This window comes from Heptranchias perlo, chromosome 9 (genome assembly GCF_035084215.1).
Source record: "Heptranchias perlo isolate sHepPer1 chromosome 9, sHepPer1.hap1, whole genome shotgun sequence".
NCBI classification, from domain to species: domain Eukaryota; kingdom Metazoa; phylum Chordata; class Chondrichthyes; order Hexanchiformes; family Hexanchidae; genus Heptranchias; species Heptranchias perlo.
In genome coordinates this window covers 6,923,444-6,945,654 of record NC_090333.1, presented here as the reverse complement: position 1 = coordinate 6,945,654, position 22,211 = coordinate 6,923,444, and the positions used below count along the sequence as shown (strand labels likewise).

General features: G+C 44.0%; 1 protein-coding gene across 1 annotated transcript; it reads right to left on the bottom strand.

Annotated features, from left to right (window-relative positions):
• Positions 1 to 7,336: 7,336 nt before the first annotated feature.
• On the bottom strand, positions 7,337 to 21,931 carry LOC137325627 (di-N-acetylchitobiase-like). The gene is made up of 7 exons (XM_067990892.1): positions 21,800 to 21,931; positions 17,071 to 17,209; positions 13,389 to 13,597; positions 11,673 to 11,844; positions 11,486 to 11,583; positions 10,164 to 10,325; positions 7,337 to 7,523 (listed from the first exon to the last, which is right to left on the bottom strand). The coding sequence occupies exons 1-7, from the start codon at positions 21,929 to 21,931 to the stop codon at positions 7,338 to 7,340; spliced, it is 1,098 nt and encodes a 365-aa protein (XP_067846993.1). The 3' UTR covers position 7,337.
• Between the last annotated feature and the right edge of the window lie 280 nt (positions 21,932 to 22,211).

Here is a 22,211-nt window from a genome sequence, read left to right as displayed (position 1 = left end):
GAGCGGGGATATAAACAGCGCGAAGAGAGCGAGAGTTCAGTCGGTGAGCGGCGGGAGAGAGTGAGACCAGAGCGGGGATATAAACAGCGCGGAGAGAGCGAGACCAGAGCGGGGATATAAACAGTGCGGAGAGAGCGAGACCAGAGCGGGGATATAAACAGCGCGGAGAGAGCGAGAGTTCAGTCGGTGAGCGGCGGGAGAGAGTGAGACCAGAGCGGGGATATAAACAGCGCGGAGAGAGCGAGACCAGAGCGGGGATATAAACAGTGCGGAGAGAGCGAGACCAGAGCGGGGATATAAACAGTGCGGAGAGAGCGAGACCAGAGCTTACTCTGAGAGCGAGACTCTGAGACCAGCGGCAGTTCGGGGTGACGTCACCAGTCAGAAAGTGACGCGGCACAGGGGAGGCAGCTGATTGGTGAGTAGGTTCAGGTGACTATTTCTACCATATTACTGTAAGTAAAGTAATAAGAAAGGGAAGATCTGCAGGTTTTATAGCAGATAGTGTTTTTTTTTAGTGAACCTAGGTCCCTAGTATAGTTAACATTTTCTAATTTCAACATAATTTAAAAGGGGTAACTCAGCTAAGGCAAGTCATGGCAGCAGACCTCGCACCCGTGATATGCTCCTCTTGCAAGATGTGGGAAGTCATGGACACTACCAGTGTCCCTGCCGACCATGTGTGCGGGAAGTGTGTCCACCTGCAGCTACTGACCGATCGTATCTCGGAGCTGGAGCTGTGGGTGGACTCACTGTGGAGCATCCGCGATGCAGAGAAACACGTGGATAGCACGTTTAGCGAGTTGGTCACACCGCAGGTAAAGGGTATACAGGCAGGAAGTGAATGGGTGACCACCAGGAAGAGTAAGAGGTGCAGGCAGGTAGTGCAGGGGTCCCCTGTGGCCATCCCCCTCTCAAACAGATATGCCACTTTGGATGCTGTTGTGGGGGATGACTTATCAGGGGAAGGCAGCAGCAGCCAACTTCCTGGCACCACGGGTAGCTCTGCTGCACAGGCAGGGAGGAAAAAGAGTGAAAGAGCTATAGTGATAGGGGACTCAATTGTAAGGGGAATAGACAGGCGTTTCTGCGGCCGCAACCGAGACTCCAGGATGGTGTGTTGCCTCCCTGGTGCAAGGATCAAGGACGTCTCGGAGCGGCTACAGAACATTTTGGAGGGGGAGGGCGAACAGCCAGCTGTCGTGGTGCACATAGGCACCAACGATATAGGTAAAAAAGGGGATGAGGTCCTAAAAGCAGAATATAGGGAGTTAGGAGGTAAATTAAAAAATAGGACCTCAAAGGTAGTAATCTCAGGATTGCTGCCAGTGCCACGTGCTAGTCAGAGTAGAAATAGGAGGATATTTCAAATGAATACGTGGCTAGAGGAATGGTGCAAGGGGGAGGGATTCAAATTCCTGGGACACTGGAAACGGTTCTGGGGGAGGTGGGACCAGTACAAACCGGACGGTCTGCACCTGGGCAGGGCCGGGACCGCTGTCCTAGGAGGAGTGTTTGCTAGTGCTGTTGGGGAGGGTTTAAACTAAAGTGGCAGGGGGTTGGGAACCTGAGCAGGGAGAGAGAGGAAAGCGTAACAGGAAGGGACAGAAGGTATGGAGTAATAGGTAAAGTGTTAAAAAAGGAAAAAGCAGGAACTAAGCGTCACAAAACAGATTTGAAAGTTCTTTATCTGAATGCACGTAGCATTCGTAACAAAATGGACGAGTTAACGGCACAAATAACTACGTATGGGTATGATCTTGTGGCCATTACAGAAACATGGCTGCAGGGTGACAACGACTGGGAATTAAATATGCCAGGGTATTTAACAATCAGGAAGGACAGGCAGGAAGGAAGGGGAGGTGGGGTGGCTATGTTAATAAAGGAAGGAATCACTGTCATACAGATAAATGATATTGGGACAAAGCATCAAGATAATGAAACAGTTTGGGTGGAGATAAGGAATAATAAGGGGAAAAAAACATTAGTGGGCGTAGTATATAGGCCTCCTAATAGTTGCAACTCTGCTGGAAGAAGTATTAATCAGGAAATAGTCGGGGCATGTAATAAGGGAACAGCTATAATTATGGGGGATTTTAATTATCATATTAACTGGACAAATCAAATTGGGCAGAGCAGCCTTGAGGACGAGTTCATTGAGTGCATCAGGGATGGATTTCTTGAGCAGTATGTAACTGATCCTACAAGGGGGCAGGCAACCTTGGACCTGGTCCTGTGTAATGAGTCAGGATTAATTAATAATGTCCTAGTTAAGGATCCCCTTGGAACGAGCGACCACAACATGGTTGAATTCCATATCCAATTAGAGGGTGAGAAGGTTGATTCTCAAACAAGCGTACTGAGCTTGAATAAAGGAGACTATGATGGTATGAGAGCGGAATTGATTAAAGTGGACTGGGAAAATAGATTAAAGGGTAAGACGGTACATGAGCAGTGGTGTTCATTTAGGGAGTTATTTTACAACTTTCAAAATAAATATATTCCACTGAGGAAAAAAGGGTGTAAAAGAAATGACAGCCATCCGTGGCGAAGTAAAGAAATCAAGGATAGTATCCGACTAAAAACAAGGACATATAAGGTAGCCAAACTTAGTGGGAGGATAGAAGATTGGGAATTCTTCAAAAGACAGCAAAAAGTAACTAAAGGATTGATTAAGGAAGGGAAGTTAGATTATGAAAAGAAATTAGCAAAAAATATAAAAACAGATAGCAAGAGTTTCTACAGTTATATAAAAAGAAAAAGGGTGGCTAAGGCAAACGTAGGTCCCTTAGAGGATGAGACCGGGAAATTAATGGTGGGAAACATGGAGATGGCAAAAATGCTGAACAAATATTTTGTTTCAGTCTTTACAGTAGAGGACACTAAGAATATCCCAACACTGGACAAACAGGGGACTCTACGGGGGGAGGAGCTAAATACGATTAAAATCACTCAGGAGATGGTACTCAGTAAATTAATGGGACTCAAAGCGGATAAATCCCCTGGACCTGATGGCTTCCATCCTAGGGTCTTGAGGGAAGTGGCAGTCGGGATTGTGGATGCTTTGGTGATAGTTTTCAAAAATTCCCTGGACTCAGTAGAGGTCCCGGCAGATTGGAAAACTGCTAATTTAACACTGTTATTTAAAAAGGGTAGTAGGCAGAAGGATGGAAATTATAGGCCAGTTAGCTTAACATCTGTGGTGGGTAAAATTTTGGAGTCTATTATTAAGGAGACAGTAACGGAACATTTAGATAAGCATAATTTAATAGGACAAAGTCAGCATGGCTTTATGAAGGGGAAGTCATGTCTGACAAATTTGCTTGAGTTCTTTGAGGACATAACGTACAGGGTGGATTAAGGGGAACCAGTGGACATAGTGTATTTAGACTTCCAGAAGGCATTCGACAAGGTGCCACATAAAAGATTATTACTTAAGATAAAAAATCACGGGATTGGGGGTAACATTCTGGCATGGGTGGAGGATTGGTTATCGAACAGGAAGCAGAGAGTTGGGATAAATGGTTCATTTTCGGACTGGCAACCAGTAACCAGTGGTGTTCCACAGGGGTCGGTGCTGGGTCCCCAACTCTTTACAATCTATATTAACGATTTGGAGGAGGGGACCGAGTGCAACATATCAAAATTTGCAGATGATACAAAGATGGGAGGGAAAGTAGAGAGTGAGGAGGACATAAAAAACCTGCAGGGGGATATAGACAAGCTGGGTGAGTGGGCGGAGATTTGGCGATGCAATATAATATTGGAAAATGTGAGGTTATGCACTTTGGCAGGAAAAATCAGAGAGCAAGTTATTTTCTTAATGGCGAGAGACTGGAAAGTACTGCAGTAAAAAGGGATCTGGGGGTCCTAGTGCAAGAAAATCAAAAAGTTGGTATGCAGGTGCAGCAGGTGATCAAGAAAGCCAACGGAATGTTGGCTTTTATTGCTCGGGGGATAGAATATAAAAACAGGGAGGTATTGCTGCAGTTATATAAGGTATTGGTGAGACCGCACCTGGAATACTGCATACAGTTTTGGTCTCCATACTTAAGAAAAGACATACTTGCTCTCGAGGCAGTACAAAGAAGGTTCACTCGGTTAATCCCGGGGATGAGGGGGCGGACATATGAGGAGAGGTTGAGTAGATTGGGGCTCTACTCATTGGAGTTCAGAAGAATGAGAGGCGATCTTATTGAAACATATAAGATTGTGAAGGGGCTTGATCGGGTGGATGCAGTAAGGATGTTCCCAAAGATGGGTGAAACTAGAACTAGGGGGCATAATCTTAGAATAAGGGGCTGCTCTTTCAAAACTGAGATGAGGAGAAACTTCTTCACTCAGAGGGTGGTAGGTCTGTGGAATTTGCTGCCCCAGGAAGCTGTGGAAGCGACATCATTAGATAAATTTAAAACAGAAATAGACAGTTTTCTAGAAGTAAAGGGAATCAGGGGTTATGGGGAGCGGGCAGGAAATTGGACATGAAGCCCTGTGGGTGGCGGAGAGGGCCCAGGGGCTGTGTGGCCGGGTCCTGCTCCTACTTCTTGTGTTCTTTAGATTTGTGGTTGGGATCAGATCAGCCATGATCTTATTGAATGGCGGAGCAGGCTCGAGGGGCCGATTGGCCTACTCCTGCTCCAATTTCTTATGTTCTTATGTTCTTATGTTTTCATCCAGAGGGTGGTGAGGGTCTGGAACTCACTGCCTGAAAGGGTGGTAGAGGCAGAAACCCTCATTGCATTTAAAGGGTACTTGGATATGCACTTGAAATGCCGCAACCTACAGGGCTATGGACCAGGAACTGGAAAGTGGGATGAGGCGAGATGGCTCTTTATTGGTCGGCACAGACATGATGGGCCGAATGGCCACCTTCTCTACCGTAAATTTCTATGATTCTATATTAGGGTATTCCACTGTCACATATAAACAAATTCTGAACGATATTTTGTTACAACAACTTTCAAAGTATGCCTGCAGTGAGTTGCACTATAATGAATCAAGGAATATCTTGCGATGATGCCGACCGCAGCATTCCCAGCGACCTGGATATTCCCACCCTCCCCACCTCCCATCACATCAGGGAAGGCCTCCAGCAGATCCTTGGCCGCACTGCCACTGGTAATGCAACCCACCTAGCACTGCTGACCACAGAGGTCACCAGGAGAGGGGTGGTGGTTCTCCCTGGGCAGCAACTGAAGACCTGATGAAGCCTCTTTTGGAGGGTCAGGGCCCCGGTAGTGGGCAACTCTCCCTCTGCCCAGACCCCAAGAATGTACCTTGCTTAGGCCTCAGCAACCTGCCCAACCCTCGTCGACAGAGGGAAATTCGGGAAACCGTGGTGTGATATCCTTTCCTCTTTCTCAGAAGTCGGATTTTCTCAGTATTCTCACATATATATATTGCGCTATTTTCTCAAATAAATACATTTGTAGAAAAGAAATGACTCTATTTGTGCAATTCACCACTCTAAAATGATACGAACATTTATCCTAAAGTAAGTAAAAGAAGAAATTCAGGATCTAAAGTCTTTATTGCTTGTTACCTGATAAGTAATGCAGAATAGGCAAGTTAACGGGTTTGCAGGAATGTGAAGAGGTTACTGAAATGTAAATCTGTCACCAATATCCCTTTAGGAGTGGAAAGGCCACTCATCACTTGGACTTGGAACTTGCTGGTTCAGAGGTCTTTCTACACCATTAACTAAGAGTCTTATTCCATTTTGGGTCGGAATTGCTTCAATGCTTTTGTTTTAAAGCAAACGTACAAATCCTATTGAAACAGCTGGAAATGCTCGAGAGCACAGGATAACGGAAACTAGAAGAAAGAAAAGAAAAAAGAGAACAGAAAAGAAAAAGAGAAAAGATCGAAAAAGAAAAAAGAGGAAAGGAAAGAAAGGAAAGAACTTGCCTTATCATTCTCAAGAAAAAAAGGGAAAAGAAAAAAAGAAAGTTTCCTTTTCTCACCCAGCCCATGATTAACTTGATAAGATGAAGTCATGTTTCCAGCTCTTTCAGCTTTCATGATGCTCACGGGTCCTATTGAGCAGTGTGATCTCCCTGACAGCTCTCTGCATTGCCAATTCAGTGCCTGCTCTAAACTGGTTCCTGTGCCCATTGGTACAATTGCCAGCGGGCTCCAGTCTGCTAACATGGAAAGATTAGATCAGTGGACTGATTCGCCGTCCCCCATTCTGACAACTTTGCTTCCTGTTCGACGAAACGATCACTTTACCTCGAGAAATCAGTTAAAGATATTAAAGATCAAGTATGGTCTTACTTACGTATTATTTAATGACAGCACCAATTTTATTGCCTTCTTTGTCTTATCATTTTCATCTATGAGATGGTTAGACCATAATCTCACGCACAGAGTTCGTCAAACAATATTGTGAATGAAGAAAACTGTGTCAGGAATAAAGACCAGGACAATTCTTGCTGGGTAATATTACAAAGTAAATAAAGATAAAATGGGACACAGACCTCCCTCCCCCCAACACTGAGTTTCACATGTTGGCAACGGGGAGGGCAAGTGATTAACTGAGGACTACTAAATATATGTGCCAAGATTAGACTTGAGGGGAATTTTTTTAACCGGTACCACAACTGTTTTATATTTACACAATCCCCACTTTCCTGGAGCAACACAACTAAAACACTTACTTTGGAAACATCACATTTTATTCTGTGAAATACGTGTTCCCGTAAAAATTTAAATTGCCTTTCAAGAATAGACAATTGTGAAGCACTCAGGTGGAATAAAATTCAAATGGTTACATTGTCTTGTAATATTACAATTAAATAAAAATACTAACAGTACACAGGATACTATTATCTGGTCCGTTCACCCCCCCTTAATGGAGGAAAGTTGAAAATTAAAGTTATCTTGGTTCAAAATGATAACCAATCAAAATAAAATCATCAAAATCATTGTCAAGAATTAAGATGTGCATAAAACAGACAACACGCGTGTGCATATCAGAATTGGATTATTACCCAACGGGAAAGCTGACTTGTTTTCTGAATTGTAAATAATTAGCGGCGAGATGTTTTAATCTGCACTATCATTAAGCATTATGAAAGTCAATACAGATTTGATGCATTTTGTAAACAACTTGAGATGCCTGAAGTGACCAGATCTTGGAGTACAAATTGTATTCGTACATTTTCTTTTCATTGAATAGAAATTCGTTAGCTCGACAAAATGTTAAATCTGTTCCCTAGATCTGCGTTATCTTTAATTTCTAATGTTGGAAGCTAGCTCACTTTTTGCTGAGTATACTTGCAAAATTAAATGATTACATTCTGTTAAGATGAGATGGTTCAACGTCGCCGTTTTCCTCACAAAGGGCAAAGAGCATTCCACATGTCTTCAGTTTGCTTTACTATGAAATGATCATCACTGTAGTTCAGCATATTTCCATTCCACATGCCTATGCCACGGAGTCTCAATTTCTTCATGATCGCTGACTTAATTGAAATGCTCTGTGGATCGTCATACCAGACCTCATGAAATGTATTATTAACCTGCCATAAAAAAATAAAGAGTTACACAGATAGGAGCGAGGGGTTTGGGTCAATGCTCAGTTCGAGACACTATGCTGAAAATCTTCATCAGCAGAAGACAGAATGGACTGAAATGTACGATGAGAAAATGCACAATGACAAATGAGCAAAACAAACTCAAAAATTAGGGACTTACGGCTACGGCCGGCAATTTCCTCAGGGCTTCTCCTACTCCGTCCCCTGACCATCGGCAGAAACTCCATTTCCGTGCACAAACGCGGTTTTCCGCTGCACGTCCACACAAGTAACGGGAACGGAGCAGGAGCAGCTCCAAGTCTATCTTTTTTAACACCCAAACCAATTAACTCATCTGGATGCTGTGCAACATATGAACATAAGGCACACATTGAAAGCACAGACGGGACCTCAGTTTAACGTGTCATCTGAAGGACGGCACCTCCGACAGTGCAGCACTCCCTCAGTACAGCAACTTAGAAAAATCCACATGAACAGCCCAGATGTCAATTCGGATGCAACAAGTCAAAAGATTATGGTGTTTGATTGGGAAAAAAATGATTTGGGGGAAATAGAAAGAGATAGATGACTTGCAAGTCAGAGTTAGCATGGGCCTCCAGAGAAAATGATTTAAAAAAATAAATCGAATTATCCAAGGTCTGATTTAACTCAATGTGGAACATTCTATCATTTCAAAATAATCTTTTCAAATTGCTCAAAGTAACAAAATATTGCAATCGAAAGGTGGAAAACATGATTTCAATGTTACTGCTGAAAGCTCAAGCATCACAGCCTTTGACTGCAGTGCATCAAGTATCTCAGCAAACTTGGCCAACGTCAATTAGACATGTGACTAGGTATTTTTTTATATTCGTTCATGGGATGTGGGCGTCGCTGGCGAGGCCGGCATTTATTGCCCATCCCTCATTGCCCTTGAGAAGGTGGTGGTGAGCCGCCTTCTTGAACTGCTGCAGTCCGTGTGGTGACGGTTCTCCCACAGTGTTGTTAGGAAGGGAGTTCCAGGATTTTGACCCAGCGACGATGAAGGAACGGCGATATATTTCCAAGTCGGGATGGTATGTGACTTGGAAGGGAACATACAGGTGGTGTTGTTTCCATGTGCCTGCTGCTCTTGTCCTTCTAGATGGTAGAGGTCGCGGGTTTGGGAGGTGCTGTCGAAGAAGCCTTGGCGAGTGGCTGCAGTGCATCCTGTGGATAGTACGCACTGCAGCCACTGTGCGCCGGTGGTGAAGGGAGTGAATGTTTAGGGTGGTGGAACCAATCAAGCGGCTGCTTTATCTTGGATGGTGTCGAGCTTCCTGAGTGTTGTTGGAGCTGCACTCATCCAAGCAAGTGGAGAGTATTCCATCACACTCCTGACTTGTGCCTTGTAGATGGTGGAAAGGCTTTGGAGAGTCAGGAGGTGAGTCACTCGCCACAGAATACCCAGCCTCTGACCTGCTCTCGTAGCCACAGTATTTATATGGCTGGTCCAGTTAAGTTTCTGGTCAATGGTGACCCCCAGGATGTTGATGGTGGGGGATTTGGTGATGGTAATGCCGTTGAATGTCAAGGGGAGGTGGTTGGAGCCTCTCTTGTTGGAGATGGGCATTGCCTGTCACTTATCTGGCGCGAATGTTACTTGCCACTTATGAGCCCAAGCCTGGATGTTGTCCAGGTCTTGCTGCGTGCGGGATCAGACTGCTTCATTATTTGAGGGGTTGCGAATGGAACTGAACACTGTGCAATCATCAGCGAACATCCCCATTTCTGACCTTATGATGGAGGGAAGGTCATTGATGAAGACAGGACATACCCAGGGATGGTGATGGAAGAGTCTGGGAAGTTGGTTGAAAGATATGTGCGTATGGCTGTGTCAGGCTGTTGCTTGACTAGTCTGTGGGACAGCGCTCCCAATTTTGGCACAAGTCCCCAGATGTGAGTGAGGAGGACTTTGCAGGGTCGACTGGGCTTGGTTTGCCGTTGTCGTGTCCGGTGCCTAGTGGTCCGATGCCGGGTGGTCCATCCGGTTTTATTCTCATTATGACTTTTCGTATCTGGATTTTACAACTGAGTGGTTTGCGAGGCCATTTCAGAGGGCAATTAAGAATCAACCACATTGCTGTGGGTCTGGAGTCACATATAGGCCAGACCGGGTAAGGACGGCAGGTTTCCTTCCCTGAAGGACATTAGAACGCAGTAGGTCGAGAGTGTGTGGTATTTGCTACTGTGCAGTTTTCTTATGTACAGGGCACGCTACCGTCAATCTTTTGTGCTAAATTGATCATCAAATGGGAGACAGGGGCACACATTTCACAAACCAAACAATCGCTAATTTTCACAGGAGGGTCAATATGGGTTGTGCAAAGTGATCGATTTGAAAAGACCACAGCTCATCTCATTTTTTGCAACTGGTCATACACAATGTCTTAACAAACGGAACTGGGTTTGGTGCTTTGTCTGTCAACTCCCATTTTCTTGGCTATTCTCCAACTACACACATTTTCTACTGTATAAACTGTACATTCTGAACTGTGCTGAATCCTGTACACAGGGAATATTGAATCATGAAATACTGCAAGCTTTGCATTCTGCAAAGAATGGACAATGCACAACTCTCCATTGTGTTTTGATTGATAGTCTTACCATGTAGATATAAGACGGGACTTTCTGCTCATCATCCCAATATCTGCCAGTAATTGATTTGTGCACATGCTGTACGATCTCTTTGTATGGGACCTGACGTCCAGCTGCATTACTGCAAGGGGCACCTCGGAAAGGAATCTTTTCCAATACACACCTACCAGTCTGAAAATACAAAAGGATGAAAATATAGTTACTTTGGGAACTTCAAAAATGCAGTAACAACATGACTGATCTCTAAGTGTAAAGAGGAACAATTAGAGAAAAATAAGTTTTAAAATTTGGACAGGAGGGTCTCTCACTGAAATATATAAAATTAAATAGTACATTTATAGACAAGTACAAGGTTGTAATTTCAAATAGACAGCAACAAGACTGAATATAGAAAATTACGGAGTGATGTAATTGACGTGTTTAAGATGATCAAAGCAGTTGATAGGGTAGATAGAGAGAAAGTATTTCCTCTGGTGGGAGAGTCCAGAACAAGGGGACATAACCTGAAAATTAGAGCAAGGCTGTTCAGGGGTGATGTCAGGAAGCACTTCTTCACGAAAAGGGCCGTGGAAATCTGGAATTCTCTCCCCCAAAAAGCTGTTGAGGCTCGGTCAATTGAAAACTTCAAAACTGAAATTGATAGATTTTTGTTCGGGAAGGGTATTAAGGGTTATGGAACCAAGGTGTGTAGATGGAATGAAGATACAGATCAGACATGATCTAATTGAATGGCGGAACAGCTTGAGAGGCTGAATGGCCTCCTCCTGTTCCTATGTTCTTATGATCCCTTGTGTTAAAAGGATGAGCTTTGAGAAAAGATTAGAGAAGCTTAAGATTTACAGCCGAGAAGAATGCAGTTAAGGGGAGGCCTCAGTGGAATAAAATGTTAAATAGCACAGATAAGGTAAGCCCAGAGAGCAAGCGCTGCAAACAAATAATTTCTCCAGAACAGTGAATCAATGGGATATTTTGCACAGCAACAAGACAATCATAACATCATAGTATCATAGTAAGTACAGCAAGGGAGGAGGTCATTCGGCCCATCATGCCTGTGCTGGCTCGTCACAAGAACTATCCAATTAGTCCCATTCCTCTGCTCTTTCCCCATCGCCCTGTAAATTTTTCCCCTCAAGTATTTATCCAATTCCCTTTTGAAAGTGAATATTAAATCTGCTTCCACCACCCTTTCAGGCAGTGCATTCCAGATCATAACAACTCGCTGCGTAAAAAAAATGTTTCCCCAGATCACCTCTGGCTCTTTTGTAATGGTTTACAATAGTCTATTCTAAATAATTCGGATTACTGAAAGCCAGATAATGACAAAACCTTACCTCAAAAAACTGTGTGCAAGGATAGTCATAACCATACCATGGAACTCCCAACACGAGCTTTCTGGAATCAATTCCCAGATTGATATAAGCGGAGTAACCTAAATGGCGAAAAAAAATAATGAGGGTCTTAGATTCACATTGATATCGGGCAGGTAGACCCTGAACCAGATGGTCTTATTGTACATACCTGATAAAGTCTGGTAATAGGGAGCATTTGCCTTTGCAAAGCAATTGTCCCACATTTGACTCTGCATATCATAGGACATCACAAATAAAAAGTCACAGGAATTTGCAATTCTCAAAAAGTCATAGCATCGGCCATCAATGCAGTCTGGAGACCAAGGCACGTTAAATGTGACCTAAGGGCCAAAGAGTAACAAGAAGAAGTTAGTTTCATCTCATACCTTATGTTGGATATCACTAGTAGTTATATGGTTTTTACATGCACTCGCACATGGTCCATGGGAACTGTGAATTTAACAGGTTAGGAGTTCGACAGTGTTCATGACTGTATAAAAAGGAACAGGATAAAGTTGGGGCAAATTGTGAGTTAGAATTAATAGGATCCTCGGTTATCAAATATTAATCAGGTTCAATTCCCCACTGCTCACTCACCTTCTTCCTCCAATTTTCTGTCAGTTTTCTCTCCTCCTCTCCAAAAGGCATTAAGTTGTAACCAAATTGTAGTCCCAAAAGGGCCAGCCACACTCCAATACCGAGTCAAAGTGGCCAAAGTTCTTTTACGCGAGGCCAGACATTGAGTGCTGGCAGGCTATTTTAACATGGGTGGGGGGACTAACCCAATTGGTGGCCATCTGCACGGTCACACTTCCAGTGGGAGGTTTCCAGATAATGATCAGATGGTTCATTTGACCTTCCCCGACCCAGTGGCACTCGGGGTAAATTGTGCCCTCCAACATCCCAGCTGAAATCAGATAACTCAGCACGAACCAGGATTTGCATGGCTCATGTAGTCACTGCCTGAACAAGAAGGCATTCGGGAGCCGAAGGTCAAGAATTAAATCACTGTAATCTGAGTTAGCAAAGTCCGTTATGTGCAAACTTCTCAGCAGTAAAAGTCTGCTTCAAACTTTACCCAATAAAAATGCAGCGAGTGATTTCCTTTTTTGCCTACTTAATGGTCCCTTTATTTCAAAGTAACTCATTAGATATAAACTGTGGGACATTTCTGAAGGATGTTATAGGGCTTGACATTAAGACAAACATTTCTTCCTTTGAAGAAGTGTTTTGACGGAGTAAATAAGGAGAAAATGTTCCCAGTGGCAGGAGGGTTGATAGCCAGAGGACACAGCTTTCAGGAGATTGGCAAAAGAATGAGAGGGGAGATGAGGAGAATTTTTTTTACACAGAGAGTTGTTATGATCTGGAATATAAAACCAGAAAGGGTGGTGGAAGCAGATTCAACAGTAACTTTCAAAAGGGAATTGGATAAATACTTGAAGGGGAAAAAATTCCAGGGCAATGTTCTTATGTTCTTATGAACAGGGGAGTGGGATTAATTGGATAGCTCTTTCAAAGAGCCAACACAGGCACGCTGGGCCGAACGGCCTCCTACTGTGCTGGAACCTTCTGAGAACCTATGTGAAAATTACAGTTCGAACTATGCCATCCATGGAAGCTGGAACTCAAGTCACTTGTATCATTCTGGGCTACAAGTGATGCAGCATCAAGTTTGCTGCATATCCAGCTTAAACTGATTCAATCTCAAATTTCTAACCTCAGCAATTGTCAAAGCAGCTTTGTAACAAGATGATGCACTGATAAACAGCAGCGAAAAATCATGATTTCAATTCACTTATCCAGAAAAATATCAATCTTCCTTTATGATTAAGTAGAAAGTAAATTGCTTATCCCCATTTAATTAAAAAAATGGCTTCTTTACCTGAGACCCAGGTATTTCACGGTGGAACACATCCATGGTTTCGGAAACCAGTTGAGGGATCTTGAAATAACCTATAGATGGTTTTTTATCAGCAATGTTCACATCCAAATTGATTCCATCCATAAATTGCCTTTTTGCCAACTGCAATTGCTTATCGACCCACTTTTCTCGGCGTTGTTTGTATACAGTGTTCCATAGTGAAAAAACTCCTGGTGAAGGGTGAAGAAACAACTTCCAATTATAGAGCATCATTCGCACAACATTGTGTCCCAAGACACTTTGCAGGACAGAATTGCCAACATCAAGTAGGAAGTAGTAGAGGAAGATTTAGCTCGAATTTGTATTTACATAGTGCCTGACACATCCTCAGGATGTCCTTAAATGCTTCATCGCCAATTAATTATTTTTGAAGCATAATCACTGTTGCTTTGTAAGCAGATGTGGTCGCTAATTTGTACCCAGAGAGGCCCCACAAATAGGAAATTAGATAAATGGCCAGTTCATCTGATTTGGTGATGTAGGTTGAGGGATGAATGTTGTCCAGGACACCAGGAGAACTCCCTGTTCTTTGAATTGTGCCAATGGGATCTTTTACATCCAACAGAATAGGCAGGTGGAGCCCTTGTTTAAGGTGTCATCTGAATCACAGCACCTCTGAAACATTCACCTGAGGAAGGAGGAAGCCTCCGAAAGCTTGTGATTTTCAAATAAAATCGTTGGACTTGGTTCCAATTTTCACTTGGTGTTGTAAAATTGTTTACAACAGCACCTCTGGCAATGCAGCATTCCCTCAGTACTGCACTTATGTGTCAAGTCCTGGAGTAAACCCAAAACCTTCTGACCCAGGAGGAGAGACACAGTGCTAAAGCTGAGCCATGCTGACACGTGAGGGAAGAGACCAAAGGCGCAGTCAAACAGGTCGGTTTTGATGAGGCTTTCGAAGATACGAAGAGAAATAGCAAGACAAAGAGGTTGAAGAAGAAGAATCTGGAGTTCAAGAGGGTAACAGCTGAAGGTTCTGCCATTGATGGAGGAAGAGGAGAAATCTCAGCGGCCCAGAGTCGGAAGAATGGAGCGTGTGTGCTGGGCTCTGGACACAATTGGGTCGGGCTTTCATGAAACTGCATTCTTCATTCTAAATCCTGGCATCAGTGGCAGACTGCTGCTGTGCCAGGGAATAAAAGTTCCACCTATCTATTTATAGGTTATTAAAAACAGTATGTCCTGTCATCTTTCTGTTCAAAAATTCTTTGTCAACAGTATCTTTTGTTTTTCTATTTTAATTGTGTTCACATCTGGTGACGCCTGTCCTGTCACCTTTGTAATTGGATTTTGCCTATAATGTGGCCTGTGGTTATATAGTTCCACACGACGGCCATCAAGTGATGGTGTGAACAGTTTTTATTTGAAGGCCTCAGCCTGTCTCCAAAGCCTGGACATATCCTTCTCCCTCATATACTTCTGCAGCTTCCCCTTAAATGCATCTATGTCATTTGTATCAGCCACTCCATGTGGTTGCAAGTTCCACATTCTTACCACTCACTGACGAAAGAAGTTTTTCCTGAATTCCCTATTGGATTTATTTGTGACTATCTTATAGTTTTGGATGACCTCTAGTTTTCGACTTGCCCACAAATGGAAAATTATGAACATATGAACATACGAGAGCTGGGGTAGGCCATTCGGCTCCTCGAGCCTGCTCTGCTATTTGGTAAGATCATGATTGATCTGATTGTGACCTCAACCCCACTTACCTGTCTACCGACTATAACCTTTGACTCCCTTGTTAATCAGGAGTCTATCTAACTCAGCCTTAGAAATATTCAATGACCCTGCCTCCACCGCTCCCTGGCAAGGGAGTTCGACAGACTCACGACCCTCTGAGAGAAAAAATTCCTCCACACCTCCGTCTTAAATGGGAGACCCGTTATTTTTAAACTGGTGGCCCCGAGTTCTAGTATCTCCCACAAAGGGAAACCTCCTCTCATCATCTACCCTTCTAGTCCCCTCAGGATCTCATATGTTTCAATAAGATAACCTCTCGTTCTTCTAAATTCCAGTGTATGCAGGCCCAACTTATCCAACCTTTCCTCAAAAGATAACCCCCTCATCTGAGGAATCAGTCGAGTGAACCTTCTCTGAACTACCTCCAAGCAATTATTTCCTTTCTTAAATAAGAAGACCAAAACTGCACACAGTATTTGAGATGTGGTCTCACCAATGCCCTGTACAACTGTAGCAAAACATCTCTACTTTTATATTCCATTCCCCTTGCAATAAATGACAATATTCCATTTGCCTTCCTAATCACTTGCTGTACCTGCATACTAACTTTTTGTGATTCATGTACTAGGACACTGATTCCTGTGGCACTTGTTACATCTTGCCAATTCATAATTTTAAAGACCTCTATCAGATCACCACTCAGTCTTCCCTTTTCCAGAGAAAAGAGCCCCAGCCTGTTCAGTCTTTCCTGATAGTTATACTCTCTCAGTTCTGATATCATCCTTGTAAATCCTTTTTGCACTTTCTCCAGTACTTCTGTATCTTTTTGTAGTATGGAGACCAGAACTGTGCACAGTACTCTCAGTGTTTTCTAACCAAGGACCTATACATGATTAACATAACTTCTCTGCTGTGAATTATTTTCCTCCAGAAATGAATCCCAATGATTTGTTTGTGCTTTTTACGGCTTTCTTAACCAAGCATTTCTGCTGAAATGCTCCAGGCAAGTACAGAAGATCAGAATAGGGCGACGATGAGGGAAGCGGTGGTTCGGGCACCTAACTTGCAGGAACATGTGAGGGGTGAGGGACTGATGCTTCCAAAGATGTCAATAGCAGTTTGGTCGCATTCCATTAGACCACCCTCCTCCCCAACAAGACATGTTAGACCCTCCATTCCCCGATCTCCCCAATACTGCCAGATCCCAGCAATCCCTGACCATCTCCTGAGTCCTTGCTGGATCCCACAATCTCCCTCCTCAGAATTCTCCCCCTCCCCTACTCCTAGATCAGAAGACTCCCACTCAGTGCTCACGAATCCAGCAAGTTTGGGAGGTGAAAAGTAGAATAAAAATACATCACCAGTCAATCTCCCATGGCAATGGACAAAGAGAGTCCAGACTTGTGTAGTATTCAGACGAAGCAGGATTAGAGTGTGGGGGATAATTCAACCAGGGTGTTCAGATGTAACTCAGTCCCCATTGTGAAATCATGAATTTTGTCCTGATATTTAATATAATACTTTGATCAATTGTAATTTTTATTTAAATGGCAATTTGAGCTGAAAGATGCAAAACAGAGGTGCTACAGTGCCACCACTGGTGGGGAGGATGTAATTACAGTGCATCAAGTTTACGGAGACAGTTCCCATTATAAATGTGGACAGAGGAATTTATAAATGGAAAAAGTTGCAACAAAAGTGTGAAAAACTTGAGAACAGAAAGTAAGGTTTTGTTGACAGGAGGTGTGTGTGGATATAAGATTTTTCACATGCAATAGATGGAATGTAGAATAATTTGCGAGAGCTGTACCGGAGCTGGAGGGGAATTTCAGCACTGCAATGTCAAAAATAGCAATTCAAGGCTGTGCACTGAATGTCCTTTTATGTGGTTTTCAATAATACAGCTTGCATTGGAAGACAGAAGGACATTTGTTTTTTCTGTGATAAAATTACTTACCTCTCAGGACAACTCGAACTTGATTCGCATGAGCATAACACAATAGCTCAGGATCGTATGGTCCAAAGGCTGCAATAGTCGTGACCTTAAACCAGTCATAATACTTCCAATCCTTTCCTCCAACATCAAAGACAAAGACCTAGTACAAAATAAAGCAGTCAATTGCAGTAATGAAGGGCAGAAAACTGCCATTTAAAAATAGATATTTTCACAATCAATGGCCCAGATTTTGTTGACAAAATAACGGTGAGGCGAATGGGGCTCGTTTTATTTATGTGTAAATGGTACAGCAACTTCAGGCGAGGGGCAGATACGCAGTTAAACTCAAACAACCACAAGTTGCTGACCGAGTTGGGCTGCTCCGCTGTTAGCTTCACGAAAACAGCATCCAGCTATCTTGCTCAACCTTAAAATGCATTGAACGACGTGAAGTTCATGTATTTGTGCAGGAGATTCAAACTGAACTCGCCATGGAAAGTTACGTCTTTTCCATTCCAGTCTAAGTAACTTTTTAACGACGGTGAATGTGTTCATTATCGGCAATCAAGATCTCTGGCACTGATAATTAACTATTACAAGAGTGGAGTCTCATTCCTTCAGGATTTAATTGCTGTTAGAGATTTTTAAAATGTCAATTTTAAAATTAAAACTTTTTTTCACTTCCCCTTTCACTCACTTCTCAATCCTTGCACTGTGAATTTCACTACCTTCAATCTCATTGGTTAAGGAGATACCCTGTTTCTTGGCCTGTTCACTCAGCTCCCAAATGCCCTGTTTCACTCACTGCCCCGTTATCAGTTCGCACTTTCAGCAACTTGCCACTCAAAAACGTGCAAGGGCAGGTCCAAGTAACGGCAAGCACCGTTAGATGCCCTGTTAGAGCAAAATTTGACCCATTATCATTTCCCCAGGTTACGGGGTAAGGAACGGCTGGTGAACTGATTCTCAGGTTGCCACCAATGTCGATCTAAATGCAGCCACCAGAAAAAAAGAATATGCTAAAGAGCAACAACCTCTCAGAACTTCCATCTCCACAATAGTGCAGGTGAGAGGAACTGAACAACATGAGGAAACGGAGCTCACATCCCAATACTCCATTCCAAGTGTTGGTGCTCAATACACTTCAAAAGGACAACTTAAACTAAATAAACTCTTTATACAAGGGATTTTAGTGTTCCAGTTTCAAAAATTTTGCATTCAAGGTACCTGGTGTCAAATCAAGCATTTCTACCATGAGACCAGCAAGACTAGATCAGAATATAGTTCCCGAGAAAGAGAAACAGCGCATACTGCACCAGTGTGACATTTTTCCATTTCCCACACCAACCATCCTGTGTTCTCAAATGAGACTGCCTGTTTAGTGCTGCAGTTTAGTTCATCACAGTTTTGTGATTTGGGCCCTTTGAGTTGGACTGAGACTATCAAACATGCATCATCTGAGCTGACACTTTTGTGCAGTAATGAGAGAGTGCTGCATTGTTGGAGGGGTTGTCTTTTGGATGAGATGTTAAAGTGGATCTAATAGAACGCTGGCAATATTGAAGAGCAGGGAGTTCTCTTGGTGTCCTGGCCAACAATTATCTCTCAACCAACATCAGCAGAAACACATTAACTGTTCATTCATGCAACTTGCTGTTTGTGGGACCTTGCTCTGCACATATCAGCAGAATTGTATTCCAGCACAATCTGTAACCTCATAGCCCGGCATATTCCACTCTCTACCATTATCAAAAAGCCAGGGGATCAACCCTGATTCATTGAGGAGTGCAGAAGAGCATGTCAGGAGCAGCACCAGGCGTACCTAAAAATGAGGTGCCAACTGGGTGCAGCTGCAACACAGGACTACATGCATGCTAAACAGCGGAAGCAACATGCTATACACATAGATAAGAGATTCCACAACAACCAACGGTTCAGATCAAAGCTCTGCAGTCTTGCCACACCCAGTCATGAAATGTGGTGGACAATTGAACAACTAACGGGAGGAGGAGGCTCTGTAAACATGCCCATCTTCAATGATGGCGGAGTCCAACACGTGAGTGCAAAAGACAAGGCTGAAGAATTTGCAACCATCTTCAGCAAAAAGTGCCAAGTAGATGATCCATCTCAACCTCCTCCTGACATCCCCACCATCACAGAAGACAGTCTTCAGCCAATTCGATTCACTCCACGTGATATCAAGAAACAGCTGAGTGCATTGCATACATCAAAGGTTATGGGCCCCGGCAACATCCCGACTGTAGTGCTGAAGACTCGTGCTCCAGGACTCGCGACGCCTCCAGCCAAACTGTTCCAGTGAAACTACAACACTGGCATCTATCCAACAATGTGGAAAATTGTCCAGGTACGTCCTGTCCACAAAAAGCAGGACAAATCCAATCCGGCCAATTACTGCCCCATCAGTCTACTCTCAATCATTAGCAAAGTGATGGAAGGTGTCATCGACAATGCTATCAAACGACACTTACTCACCATTAACCTGCTCACCGATGCTCAGTTTGGTTCCCGCCTCCAGACCTCATTACAGCCTAGGTCCAAACATGGACAAAAGAGCTGAATTCCAGAGGTGAGGTGAGAGTGACAGCCCTTGAAATCAAGGCAGTATTTGACCGAGTGTGGCACCAAGGAGCCCGAGTAAAATTGAAGTCAATGGGAATCAGGGGGAAATCTCTCCAGTGGCTAGAGTCATACCTAGCACAAAGGAAGATGGTAGTGCTTGTTGGAGGACAATCATCTCAGCCCCAAGACATTGCTGCAGGAGTTCCTCAGGGCAGTGACCAAGGCCCAACCATCTTCAGCTGCTTCATCAATGATTTTCCCTCCATCATATGGTCAGAAATGGGGATGTTCACTGAATATTGCACAGTGTTCAGTTCCATTCTCAACCCCTCAGATAATGAAGCAGTCCGAGCCCCAATGCAGCAAGACCTGGACAACATCCAGGTTTGGGCTGAATAGTGGCAAGTAACATTCACGCCAGACAAGTGCCAGGCAATGACCACCTCCAACAAGAGAGAGTCTAACCACCTCCCCTTGACATTCAACGGCATTATCATCAACATCCTGGGGGTCACCATTGACCAGAAACTGAACTGGACCAGCCATATAAATTCGGTGGCTACAAGAGCAAGTCAGAGGTTGGATATTCTGTGGTGATTGACTCACCTCCTGACTCCCAAAACCTTTCCACCATCTACAAGGCACGAGTCAGGAGTGTGATGGAATACTCTCCACTTGCCTGGATGAGTGCAGCTCCAACAACACTCAAGAACTCCACACCATCCAGGACAATGCAGCCCGCTTGATTGGTACCCCATCCACAACCCTAAACATTCACTCCCTTCACCACCGGCGCACAGTGGCTGCAGTGTGTACCATCCACGGGATGCATTGTCGCAACTGTCCAAGGCTTCTTCGACAGCACCTCCCAAACGCGCCACCTCTACCACCTAGAAGGACAAGGGCAGCAGTCACATGGGAACAACACCACATGCACGTTCCCCTCCAAGTCACACACCATCCCAACTTGGAATTATATCGCCATTCCTTCATCGTCGCTGGATCAAAATCATGAACTCCCTACCTAACAGCACTGTGGGAGAACCTTCACCACACGGACTGCAGCGGTTCAAGAAGGCGGCTCACCACCACCTTCTCAAGGGCAATTCGGGATGGGCAATAAATGCTGGCATTGCCAGCGACGCCCACATCCCATGAACAAATTTTTAAAAATTGCCGCTGAGTTTGCCGACAACACTTCAAAAAGTGATTCATTTCATGTGAAGTTCTTTGGGACATCCTGAGGACATGAGGTGCGACATAAATTCAAATTTATTCATTCTTGGAACCAACAGACAGAGGAGACTTTTATCCCACCCATCTGTCAGAAGAATGTTTTGTTAGTGGGAAGGTGGGGGAAGTGGGATAAAAGCAGAATGAACACATCGAGCCTGCAGGTTATATTGGTGGTGCTCTTGTTGCTGCCACACTGCCCACTTAGTAACATTGCTCTGAAGTAAATACTGACCTCATCAATACAGTCAGCAGTTACAGAGTCATTTTGCAACCAATGTATTTTTTAAAGATCTGTTATGTTGTATTCAGTTTAATCGTGGCCAAGGTCCCAGTTTTACAATGAGTGAAAAAGTCAAATGTCATTTTTATGACATGAGATTCCAGGATTTTTAACTGGTGTTTTGGGGATCAATATTCTGTGAAAACCACAAACTGGTGACCTTAACCATGGTATTAGACAGACACACTGCAGGAGTTAGATCACACATCATTTAAGACTCTGCACATTGGAGAAATATATTTAAAAACACATTTTATGGAAGCTGCACTTGTTAAAATATCTTTGCACTGCTCAATACTACTGTTCGTCCAATTTTATACAAACTGTAACTATACCAACATTAACACTTTAACATACGGATTATAATATGAGACACTTTGCATTTCAACAATAATCGGACAATCCTCCCCCCCACTACCCCCATCCCAATAGCTCCACCTGTCCCTCACCCCGACCCACACCCCTCAGACTGTTCCGAACACCCACCCACGACCCACGAACACCCACCCTCGGCCCCCAAACACCATCCCCCAGCCCCCGAACACCCACCCCCGGCCCCCGAACACCCACCCCCAGCCCACGAACACCCACCCCCGGCCCCCAAACACCCACCCCCAAGCCCCGAACACCCACCCCCAAGCCCCGAACACCCACCTCGAACTCATGCTCCACGGTCACGGGTTCGCACAGAGCCCGATCCGAACATGGACAGCCGGTCCCGGAGCCGGAGCAGACCCACAGCACGAGCACGACCATGGCCTGCACCAATTCCAAACTCCAGCGCATCCTCTCCGCCTGAGCTCTGCCCGATATGAAGATCCACCAGATGCAGCAAGATCATTTATTGAAATCCACCCGGATGTGACTGATGATGACACCTCCTGAGTCTCTCTCTCTCTCTCTGTGTTGGTGGGTGTGGCAATCGTGAAATGTTGAAACAATCTTCATACTCTGAAATGCAACATTTACAGGGACGTTCTCTTCTCCCCCTTCCTCCAAATCTTGGCCAACAGCAAACAGAGAAACTAATAAAGGAAAAAGAATGAACTTGCATTTTTTAGCGCCT